Source organism: Lampetra planeri, chromosome 2, assembly GCF_965212315.1.
Source record: "Lampetra planeri chromosome 2, kcLamPlan1.2.h2, whole genome shotgun sequence".
Lineage (NCBI taxonomy): Eukaryota > Metazoa > Chordata > Hyperoartia > Petromyzontiformes > Petromyzontidae > Lampetra > Lampetra planeri.
In genome coordinates, this window is record NC_136108.1 from 25557948 (window position 1) to 25570865 (window position 12918).

At 46.2% G+C, this 12918-nt stretch overlaps 1 protein-coding gene across 1 annotated transcript in view; it reads right to left on the reverse strand.

Moving 5' to 3' along the window:
• Positions 1-6693: 6693 nt before the first annotated feature.
• LOC144730698 (zinc finger transcription factor Trps1-like) overlaps positions 6694-12918 on the reverse strand; it is a 40200-nt gene continuing 33975 nt past the window's right edge. The window contains exon 7 of the mRNA XM_078611391.1: positions 6694-10777. Coding sequence (XP_078467517.1) covers positions 9902-10777 — 876 coding nt within the window. The 3' untranslated portion in view covers positions 6694-9901. The remainder of the gene's footprint in view (positions 10778-12918) is intronic.

Below are 12918 nucleotides of genomic sequence, written 5' to 3' on the forward strand. Positions count from 1 at the left end.
GGGTCACCGTCATCGTAATCAGCCATCGCTCGTCTCGCGGGCGAAGCTGAATGCGTTCAACCTTCACTTAGCGCTTTCGTGACTGCAGGCATTCATATTCTTTGGGTCTTTCGGTAAAGTCACGTCGATAGGTTCAAAGGAAACAACAAAAAGCTACGACGATTCGATCGCAACACAAGCGTCGCTGATGACGAACGCTTGTGTTTCGATCGACACGTCGTTCGTCATCAGCAACGCTTGTGTTGTGATCGAAACGTCGCAGTTTTTTGTTATTTTCTTTGAACCTATCGACGTGACTTTACCGAAAGACCCAAAGAAAAGTGAATGCGTTCCCTCGCTTCTTTCTTTGTTTCCCCCCTGGACGTTACCACTCCTCGCTCTTCCTCTCGGCCGCGATTAACCATGGACAGGAGGATGAATTCCACCGCCGATTGTTACAAAAGGGGTGAAATCGATAGCGCGTGCCATTCATGAACCTTTTTTATTGGCCAAGATTAAGAGGTTCTCGCGGACCGAAGCGTTTAAAGGCAATTTTGGAAATCGGAATTGCGTCCTCATTTCCAATGGGAAATGTGTTACATTTGGGAAATGTGTTACATTGTGTTATATTTCCTCAACGCAATGCCCATGGGACGAATAAGTCACGAACAACAATTCCTGCTTGTTTTTTTGCAATTGCCCTTCCATTCAGCATTCGTTTGGTGACAAAGGCCTCTTCAAAGGACCGATGTCATAACCGTCAACTTTAAGACAAAACGTTTTAAATGTTAGTCGGATAGAATGTATGCAAATGGCGGAACGGTCAACACACACACACACAACAACGGGTAGACCGAAGCAACGGTGCTTGTGGTGCTAGACAGAGACGGAGGGAATTAATACGGCCCCCGTCGCGTCTCTCGCGGTTCCCGTGGCTCGTGTCGACAGTCGGAGAGCCTGGCCGAGGCTCGTGATTCGGTCAGGAGGGTCCTGCCACGTTGGTTTGCATCAAGGCCGTAGCCATGGAGTCAATATTGGGGGAACCAAATCTTCCAGGGGGTCTGCGGGTCCCCCCCCAAGAAAAAAAATCTAAATTTGAAAACGAATTTCCTGCCTAAAACATAAAAAATTCACTAGCACATAGGATGGAGTTTTTTTTTACAATGATGTCTAATAGTGTATTAGATACATTTTCTTGTTTTATTGTACGTAATCGCAGAGATTAGGGATTAATAAAGTATAACCATAACCACAATCATATAAACAGAAATCTATTTTATAGCAATATATTGGAAGGGATATTTTGAGAATATTTGAATACTGGGGGGATGTGTCCCCCACAATATATATTATAATGACGGCCTTGGTTTGCATTAAGGGGGACGGGGTGGTGGGAGGCGATGATTGCCGTAATTACAAGGCATTTACTGAGTTTATTTGCGGGTAACTTTTCAATTTTGGCAAATCGTTGCAACCCAGTATATAGACAACAAAGACAAATATCCCCCGTATAGCCTTACTAAACTGTTGGGGCAAGTGCTGTTAGCGAGCACCTATGAAGGCTCGAAACGGCACACGAGGGGGTGAGTGGCCAACACCACGCACGGCCGCCTTTGTCTCCCGAGAGGCGATGTTTACACAGCGCACCAGGTACTCATTTGAGGCTGAGTATATATCGACATACACACACGCACACACCGTACCTGGCCGTTTTAATTGATGTGCTTTTTTTTCCTATCCTGTGCACTCCTGTCACGTTTTTGTATTGTTTGTTGTTGTAACTTTCTGACCTGTCCCTGCTTGTCATCTGTGAAAAAAGAGCTTCATAGCTCATCGGATTCCTCCAGCTCCAGTATAAAAATGACGATTCCCTCTCTGTGCGGTCGTTAAAATGTAAATCTACAGTGACCTTCTATGGATGTACCGGCTCCCATCACAGGAATATGTAATTTCACAACAGCCTCAGGGTCAGTGGTAGACACTTTGATTCTGAACAAAGCCAAGATGCTGCAATGTGGATGGGGAGATGTTGACTATCTCTCCTGGTATTCAGAAGGTCGAGGGTAAGATCCCGACCCTGACGCTTGCTGTATATGTGGAGTGTGCGTGTCTCCCTCGCCGTGGTCGCGTGGATTTTTCTTCGGTTCCTCCGATTCTTCTCTCCACACCGAAAAACGTGAGTTTAGAATATTGCGCTGCTATAACTGTCCACGCGATAAGCCACTTCGTTGAGCTGTCATTTGTGGTCAGGTCGCTTCCGATAAAAAAGCTACACATAGCTCAGTGGGCTTTACCTGCTAAAATTAAAAAAGATAGTTTAGTTTCGTAGCTGCCGGTATATATTTTGATGAAAGCGGTTATAAGAACGTTTCCCAAGGGATGCAGATGGCGTTTTCATCTAGGATTAAGGGGTCATGCAAAAATATGGGTTATTAGGCGCTTTGGTTATTCATACAGTGGGTCCAATCGCACAGTAATATTGCCTGTAATAAAAACTCAGCGGGCATATTGTATAAAAGGCTGCCTCTTCAATCCTACAATTACCACTTGCTGAGAGTCTTATACCGTCATAAAATGAACGTGGAATTTTATTTGCAAATGTAATATGATGTACCGAGTAATATCGTAATAACATTCACAAATAGGATAAAAAAATACGTTTAATTTTGCATGCCCACACTTACAATTGCTTCATAATCATTGTCTGAATGCTTTGCGCACTGCTCTCTGCTAATGTACAGGGTGGTCCAGATGTCTTAATTCCCTAAAACTTCATATTTGTTTTGCATACCAAATGTGTGTGAAAAGAGAAATGAATAAGCAAAGGTCAAATAATTGGGGGTCACAAGACATTTTGGAACCACGCCTACACGGCGTAGAGCGTAGCCGCCGTGTCACCTGAACCCCCTGAAAGAAGTCGCTCCGATGTGGCCACTTGCCACGTGGACTGTTTCCCGCGATTGCACCGACCGCAAGTTGCTGTCGTCTGGGCACAAGCGACCTTTCCCCGAGTCCTTCCACCACCTTCCTTTCCTTGGTTGCTGCTTTCCACCAGTGGTCCTGCAAGGTCCATTGCTTTCTGACACCACATGGCTGTTTGTAACAAACTAAAACAAAAATCCGTCTCATTCCAGAAATGCGTCCGAGGGTCACGTCCAGCCACGGGAGATGGAGCGGTGAAGTCCGGCTCACGTGTCGCGGCAGGTGTCGGATGGATTGCTGCATCGCAGGATCGTGAGAGGTGGTGACGGTTTGGGGACTGGGGAGGGGCTTCATCCAGCAGCGGATTGAGCATGGCTGACGATGAGGATGATTATGAGACATACACAAATAATAACATGTATATTCCCCGCCGGGGTTTCAAACGCATACGAGACTAACGTTGTTGACAAGGGCCCCCTTCTTCAGATGAATGAGAAGGCTAGAATTGAAGCTTTCGTGACTGCAATAATTACTATACTCATTGGTTATTTTATTTGTGATTTATAAAAAAATAAATATACATACGTGACTTTCCCGAAAGAACCAATGAGTAATGAGAAGGCTGTCCTGAACTGAAGTTGGACACATCACCATGGTCTGTCCGTCTCTCGAGCGCGGAGATTTCTCACCAACGTCAATGCTGACGTGAAGGTTGGCGGGTGAGCAAGTCGTAGGGCTGAACGATTAATACAGGTAGGAACAACAGTTCCACACTGCCCACCAGGGATTATTTGTCTGTCGTGCATAGCCCCTCCCAAACATGTACGCTCCCGGATTGGTTGAAGTGCGTCACGTGACCCCGAGCTTTCTGTCGTGCACGAATGCGTTGTCCAACCAAGTTCCTACCTGCCCACTCCGAAGGAGCGTGTTCGATTTCAAATCGAAATCACTATTTGAAACAATGCGATTAGCAAATCGCAAAGGCTGCGATTTTTTGCGATTTGAAAAGTCATATTACTATACTTTCTTATTGGAATTGTTTATTTTTTTTATTATTATAACTATATTTACTTAACTTAACAATTGTTCTATGTTTGATTGTTTTATTTAAATTAAAAAAATTGAATAAACAAATGTTGGAAGCAATTCATATATTTTAAGTTCTCATCCTTGCATTATAATATATATCAGTTCATATTTTGATGGTATTATGTGGTAATGCTCCATCACATGTTTTAAATCTATTACACAGTGAATATTGAACTGAAGCTTGATTTAAAAACATGTTTTTATCGCAAATCAAATCGCAATCGCAATATCTGTCAGAAAAATCGCAAGTAGATATTTTCCCCAAATCGTTCAGCCCTAGCAAGTGGACGGATCCAGGCGTATAACCCAAGCCTGTGGCGAACCCCTCCGATCCAGGGGTTGCCCGTGCCACCCTTGCCGATCCAAAAAGCGATCCCATGTCGATCGCTTGCGGGCGGTGAGGTTGCCCCCAACCCAGGAGGAGTTGAGATGGCAGAGTTCAGGGGTGGGGGGCTACCTGAAGGCGCTGCTGCTGCTGTTGCTGCCGCCGGCTGGCGAATGGGGCAGTGATGGTGAGCGCGTCACGTGGGTGCACGTGGACATATATAGAGAGAAGGTCGACTCAGCCTCAAATGAGCATCTGGTGCGGTGTGGAGTAAACATCGCCACTGGGGAGACAATAGCGGTCGGGCGTGATGCTGGCCACCCACCCCCTCGTGTGCCGTGCACGGCCTTTATAGGTACTCGCTAACAGCACTTTCCCCAACAGTTTTAAGGCTCCACGGGGGCTCTTCATCTTTTTATTTTGTGGGGGGCTGTGGTGTAGCGGTTAGCGCGCTGCTATACGAAACCGGCAACCTGAGTTCAATCCCGGTTACGACCACTAACAGCAGTGACGATTATCTAAACAGGTCATGGGCCTCCCCTAGATCGACTCAGCCTCAAACGAGTACCTGGCGCCGTGTGTAAACACCGGCCACCCATCCCGTCGCGTGCCGTGCCGGCCTTCATAGGTGCTGCTCGCTAACAGCACTTGCCCCGACAGTCTGTGACAGGCTTGTACAGGAAGCTCTTCTTCGTCTTTTGATGATATAATCGAGGCGCTGGACACTGGCGCTGTGGTTGTGAGCTCCCGAGGGAGGTGTTCGCGTTAATGGCGATAGCATCAGGAAATGAGATGGAGTGGATTAATGGGATTACGGGAGGAAGAATTCGCCACTTCACGTGGTGATGGCGCGCGCGCCGTCCCATTGTCTCGAGGCGTGATTCAGCTGTTGGCGCACCACGTGGTGCAATTCAGAACACGCCCACTCGATTGTCTCGGAAGGCCCGCGCGCACAATGCAATCCCCATGCAAATCGGTGAGATGCAATCCTTCTTTCGTACGGCTGATGCAGAGCAACGACTACAATTTCACATTCAGTTTGTCAAGCCGAGACAACCGCGTCAGGAGTGGCGGTGTTTTTTTTTTGTGGATCGGGCATTAGCGTCGTTCTACGTTGGACGGTCTGTTCCGGATGACCACAGTCGCGCAACTACTGGAGAGTTTTTCATTTTTCCATTTGTGCATCGACTATCCGCATCTACCGCCATGGTTCGTGGAGCGGATGCGGCCCACTCTGTTAGGTGACAAATCAACGACGAAATGCCATCAACGCAGTCGATCGCCGATCTCCCGCTCTCCCGAGCAACAACATGAGATGCAATCCTATCGAGGGGAGATAAACTTGTACCACGCACGATTGGGTCGTTTGTCGCGCCAGGAAATCGGTTGCAATCCCGTTGCACGCCGTCTCGCCCCACTGAGTGGGGTTCATTCTCACATTTGGCAACCATGGAACGATCGCGATCCAACTTTCATGCACACAGTGCTGGGGTCAGCGTCGCCTAGCCAGATGACTATTTCATGCGGTGACTACTGCTGATGTAAACCACGTGTGTCGAAGTATGCTCGAATTATTTTGCACCGTACATAACCAATCTAGATTTAAACGTGCATAGCCTCCAGCGGACTTCCTAATATCGGAAGAACGTTCCAGACGGCCGCAGCAGCGCATCTGGGGATGATGCATCGTGACCATCGTCGTCCACTACAGAAAAACACGTGGCAGGACCCCCCTGAAAAAAAGTCCTGAGACTCAGTGAGGCTCTCCTGGTTTAATAGTAACACGTGTGTGTGTGTGTGGGTAGCGGTAACGCAGTGGTTACCGTGCTGCGCCACGAACCCGGTGACCCGAGTTCGATTCCCGCTCACGGCCAACACCGGTGACAACCGGTCCTGGGCCTTCCCGAGGTTGACTCAGCCTCAAATGAGTACCTGGCGCTGTGTGTAAACATCGCCATTCACGAGACAAAGGCGGCCGGGCGTGGTACTTACCACCCCAACCCCCTGGTGTGCCCTTCCGGCCTTCATAGGTGCTCGCTCACAGCACTTGCCCCAACAGTCTGTCACGGCTACAAGGGTGATATTTATCTTTGTTATGCACAATAATCATTATTTAGCATCAAGTGTAATGTATTGTTTCCCGAACACCGCGCCGATTCTCAAAGACTTCTCAGGAGGGTTCTGCATTGCGGTGCTTGGCCAATTCCTTGAATTGCTCTCCCTTCCTTACCCATCACTCTCATTTGTGTTCTTTTGTTTATTGCCTGGGCAGCAATGCCTCCCGGATGGGACTAGTTTTGCAACTTACTTTTTGTCGGTTTGCAAGAACAGTGTTTTGAGTGCAAGCATGACAGTGCAAACAGATCACACAAGTGACATTTTTAGTTTCATAAAAAACGTTTTTAATTAACATATTGTAAATCCTACAGTACTTGACAGGCACTGTTAAAAAATAAACAAAAGCATTAAAATGTTTTCAACATTCGACACGCATTACACTAAAAAGTTAGAAAGAAATGCTGAAAATGCACCAAGCAGCTGAAATAACAAGAGTACCTTTCGGGGTGGGGCGGGGGGAAGAGACCAAGCCAGCTTGCATTAAAACAAACACTTCCTCTGTGCAAAAAATATTACAAAAGAAGTAAAATACAGTATACTTTACGTAGCTAGTATTTTGCAAATGATGTACTCTACGCACATCATTATAAAGTAATCGCAACTGCAATGTGTGTGTGTGCTTTTAACCAATGTTACAACAACCCCGCCCCCCCCTGTGGCCGCACGTGGTCCGTGTCAGAATCGACACGGCAGACCCCCCACTGGGTCTCACTTCAAACTACAATCCAGTATGTATCGCCAATTGTGTAAACATGGCACATGCATACATAGCAGGTATATATATATTTTTAAACGTTAAGACTGAGAGGCAATACAATATGAATGTAATAAAATGTTATACATATGTTATTCTGGGCTCAGGATGAAGATATACACGGAGTCTCATTTCTTAAAATACAATTGATGTGCGTGTATTATTTTGCAATGATGACATGCATTCCACGGGATCTTGCAGATTTTGAAAAGTGAATGTTTGGAATGTTGAGAGTATTTTGTGCTCAAAATACAGGCTTCAATATATATGTTCAATGTGCATTTTGTTTTTACACACATGCTTATCGATATATATAGTAAAACAGTCATGTGCACTATAGACCAGCTAAACTTAGATTTGCTTAAATAAATATTGGCATGTCAAACGGCAGAAATATCAAAGAGGGGGCCTGTATTTTGGCAATAGCATTACAAAATAATTTAGTTCCAAAGACATGCTTTTGAACAGCAGTACAAAATCTGTGGAAAAATGTGGATTGTTTTAAAGATATATATAAAAACTAAATCAGTATATACTTTAATACATTGTACAGTGCAATCCTGTTGCATTTTCATGTGAATACGTTCATTTGCATATACTAAATGTTTTCCTTGCACACTGTAAACTTCGTATAATTGTCTGCTTGAGTAAATTCCTACAAAATAACTATAAAAAAACAGATATGCTTCAACCACAAGGAGAGGATAAAAAAGATATTGATTGGCAAGTTAAGCTTGAGAGATCACCTGCAGAAGATGCAATTTCACAAAATTTAAACCGATGGCTCTCCATCTTAAACAATAACAGAAGGAGCAATACTTTGCGTGGCTTTGGGTACTTGTAAGCAAGTGTAGCGGATTAAGATCGACTTCTTAACGTGTTGTCACCGGACGTAAAATGCAACCGTTTGCATTCCACTCTTGCCAAATAACGATGATCGATTTTCTTTTTTTGCATTGCATTTGTATTCCCTGTACAACAACAACAAAAAGCACACAGGACGGCAAAAAGGTTCTGGTGCCTTTCGGCAAATGTGCGCAACGCAAAAAAACCTCAGCATTTACCGGCGCATTGGGTGGAGTCGTCTAAATGACACGCGACTGGGTTCGCGCATTTTACTACGGCGCGCGGGGGACTCAGGGCCCGTCACCAGCGAGAGGGAGTCCAGGGAGGATGCTGACAAGCACTCAACAACGTGCTCAGCACTCGAGATTCTCGCAAATTACTTCCACCCAAAACGGAATGGACAGCACGTAACATCAGTTTAACACGTAGTAGGCTTTCGCGACCAATATTATTCATAATAAACGTTCTTGGGTTCGATCGCGTTATTTATAAATGTGTCGTAATTACCCCTCCACCACCCGATACGGCCAATCAGCAAAAAAGTGTCACGTTGACAAAAGACAAATTAGTTCACTACTTTAGCCCACCGGTGTGTTGAAGAGTGAATCCACAACATTTACAGTTTTTGAGTACGACATTTCGCTGGTAATTACATCCAGGATTCACTCTTCAACACACCGGTGGGCTAAAGTAGTCAACTATTTGTCTTTTGTCAACGTGACACTTTTTTGCTGATTGGCCGTGTCGGGTGGTGGAGGGTTACGACACATTTATAAATAACGCGATCTAACCCAAAAACGTTTATCATGAAGCACGTAACATCATCCCTTATCTATCGCGTTTGTAACAGCCCTTTGTGTAAGTATTCGTGAGAATAAGCGACCACTTTGTGCATCACGTGAATTATAACACAAAAAAAACCCGGTTCATTAGCATGCTTATACTAAGAGTACAAATAGTCAACGGGGCCTTACCTCACACCGCCACCACAAGAACAACGGGCTACGCACGCTCAAGCAGAGAGGGGCCCACGGTGTGCAAAGCGGAGAGGTGGGTGCGGGCGCGCAGGCGGGCACCCCAGTACGAGCTCGCGCGAGCCATTGGTAACCGCAGTCGGGGGCAGCGTCCCACGATACGCACGTACAAAAATAACTGTGACGGCGCGCGCGAGCGCGTTCTTCTCTCGCGGCCAAACAGTATTACGCACGACGCACACGAGTACCCCGGCCACTCGCCGAGGTCAACCCTATTTAGCCATGCTGTAGTGATAAAAAGACAATTCTAAAATACGGCTTTTGCTGTCCTATTTTGTAAACTCCCATCGAGAGCAGTATTGACCCAATATGCTTTACAAAGGCACTGGTAACTCTCCATTCACTTGCAGAATGGCATTCGGGCAGCTGCTACTGCCTACAGCCTCATCCGATAACATGTTGATATTTAGCAAATCATTGTTTTAATGCAATACATTTGTAACTAAAGCCTTATCGCTCAATCGGGCACAGCAATATCTAGCGATGCTGAATTCTAAAATAATGTTTTGTTTAAGGGTACAATGTATCAATTCTAATTTTCGTTAAAATTCATACTTGACAAATCTTGAATAGCTGCCGTTGTGATCAGAGCCAACTCTTACAATGCAGAAGCGGAGTGCAAGTTGAATCTGCAATTATCCAACGAAATACTTGGATATTTGCAAAAAAAAATACAAATTAGAGAACTTGAAAAGATGCCCGTACAAAAATGGCCAATTAAGTGTCGATTTATTTGACGGTTGCTCTACGAATGAACTTGCGCCGTCTGAAATGGGCATAACCTTAAAAAGCAGGATTTGTCAAGTAAAATCCGAACGACAAGCCGTGTCCTTTTCACTGACTGCCAGGCCTCTGCGGCAAAGGCACCGCAGGCGAGATCTTGTGCAGGCCACGCTGGATGTGCACGGTGAAGTCGTATTTATCGAGACACTTGTGCTGGCAAATGCTGCACTGGAAGGGGCCCTCGTCTCCGTGGCAGCTCATGTGCAGGGTGTGCAACACTTCGTCCTGGAAGATGATCCCGCAGCGAGCGCACTTCGTCGAGCAGCCGTCCTGCGTGCCCCTCTCGACCGTCCTCGGCTGCGATGTGGCAGACGGCGGCGGCGGTGCCGTCGCCGAGCCGGCGGACCGGTTCTCCCGCCTGGCCGCGGCAAAGGATCCCGCCGAGACACACCTGTCGGGCGTCGACGTCTTCCTTTTCTTCACCACGAGATCGAGGGGCCCGTCGCTCGCCCCGGCACCGCTCAGGTGAGCGCCCAGTCGGTAATAGGAGGCGTACGCCTCCCAGTCCGAGAGGTGCATGGGTGCCTGGCCGGCCGGAAATCCGCCGACGTAGCTCTCCGGGTTTGCCGCCATCATCATCCTGTACTTGCTCCAGAGTCGCAGCCACTCCCCGTTGAGGGGGTAGATGGCGCCGGACAGGGCTGCCTGTAGGGCGGTGGTGGGGACAGCGGCGGCGGTGGAGGCGTACTGGTACTTCTCAATGGGGCTCCCCGGCGGGGTGCAGTGCGGCCGGTGAAGGTACTTCTCGATGGGACTGCCCCGAGACAGAGACTCGCGCTCCTCCAGCGGGCTCACGTAGCACACGCGCCCCAGAGGATGCTGCCTCTCCACAGAGGCGGCAGAGTCCGTCCGTGCCTCCCGCCAGTTCTGAACGCCGGCGCCGCCGCCGTCGTTTGAACCTCCGTGGAACGGGTCTGGCTTTGTGCTCTTAAAAGCGGAAATGATCCAAAGTGAGCACACAAGTTGGAAAAATGTTAATCCTCACATATAAATGCGGAAATTCGCGGCATCACGTAACTCGATTAACACACAACGAGGTGCACTAATGATTGCGATTTCATCTAGCAAACACAGGAATCAGAAAAGCAAATACAGGGGGCTTCAAAAAAATGTTAACACTTCGGAGAATTTGCAACAATACCACGAAAAATGTGCCTCCCGGCTCTGGAGACCACCTGGAGAAGATTCCAGGAATGTGTTGACAATCATGGCGAACAAGAGACTCTTTGACTTTTTGAAGCTTTTAACATACATTTGTTATGTTACAGTGCATTATCCGTTCTTTTTCCATTAAAAACGAAAGTCCCATATAAGTGTTTCCTTTTTTTGAAGCACCCTATTCAACGTGTACTTGAAATAATGTTAATGGATAGAATGGATTTTTTTAATGGAAAGTTCAAAAGTGAACAATGCGCAAAGCAGCACTGCTTAGTCCTGTCAGCCGTGTCTCCATGCTATGTCAGGCAGTGCCAGTCCAGTGCTGCACAATGCAGAAACTACTGCAGCACTGGGCTTGCAGGCTTAATTTGGGATTTTAAGAAGTGTTTTTACGCCATTGCGTACTATACAGGCGGTCCCTCGCTTTTACGACACAATGCGTTCCTGGAAGCCTGTCGTTGTAAATCCAGACCCCTATTTTCCCATTAGAAACAGCAGAAACATCATTCGGTTTAATCTTAATTTGGAGCTTTCGTGACTGCAGGAATTCTTCTTTGGTTCTTTCGGTTAAGTCACGTCTAAAAATAAAATAATGAATTAAAATAATAGCGACGTTTCGATTGCAACACAAGCAATCATCATCAGGCATAAAAGAAATAGCAATAAAAATCTAACTAGAAAACTATAGACAGACATAAGCAGACAGACATCACAAGGACACACAGAGAGAGGACACATATCGGCACAGAGAGAGGGGTCGTTTCTGTGACGGTCCCTTAAATATAGAGAGGGGGGGCGGGGACGGAGAGAGGGAGGGGGCAGAGAAAATTAGCATATCAATGAGTGTACGGCAACGTGTTGCTGCTGCGCAAGTAAGATGACGACGTGGCACGGCACACTAGCTTGAAAATTAGGAGAAAGGCACAGTAAAATTAAATCACCTCGCAAAATATCGAAATGTGATGTAATACAACACAGAGAGTCGGTCAACACACAATTAACGCATAGCCTGGTTGATTACGTATTTCAAAGATTGCTAAGTTAGAATTTAAGTGTGAACATTCCAAAAGAGAGGATACAGGCAGAGAGAACAAATAGCCAGAGAGAGAAAAAAGATAAGCTTAAACGGCAACGTGTTGCTGCTGCGCAAGTAAGATGACGACGTGGCACGGCACAACAAGCTTGAAAATTAGGAGAAAGGCACACTAAAATTAAATAACCTCGCAAAATATCGAAATGTGATGTAATACAACACAGAGAGTCGGTCAACACACAATTAACGCATAGCCTGGTTGATTACGTATTTCAAAGATTGCTAAGTTAGAATTTAAGTGTGAACATTCCACAAGAGAGGACACAGGCAGAGAGAACAAATAGCCAGATAGAGAAAAAAGATAAGCTTAAAACTTCCCCGGAGAAGTGGTTCAATCTTAATTTGGAGCTTTCGTGACTGCAGGAATTATTCTTTGGTTCTTTCGGTTAAGTCACGTCTAAAAATAAAATAATAAATTAAAATAATAGCGACGTTTCGATTGCAACACAAGCAATCATCATCAGGCATAAAAGAAATAGCAATAAAAATCTAACTAGAAAACTATAGACAGACATAGGCAGACAGACATCACAAGGACACAGAGAGAGGACACATATCGGCACAGAGAGAGGGGTCGTTTCTGTGACGGTCCCTTAAATATAGAGAGGGGGGGCGGGGACGGAGAGAGGGAGGGGGCAGAGAAAATTAGCATATCAATCAGTGTACGGCAACGTGTTGCTGCTGCGCAAGTAAGATGACGACGTGGCACGGCACACAAGCTTGCAAATTAGGAGAAAGGCACACTAAAATTAAATAACCTCGCAAAATATCGAAATGTGATGTATTACAACACAGAGAGTCGGTCAACACACAATTA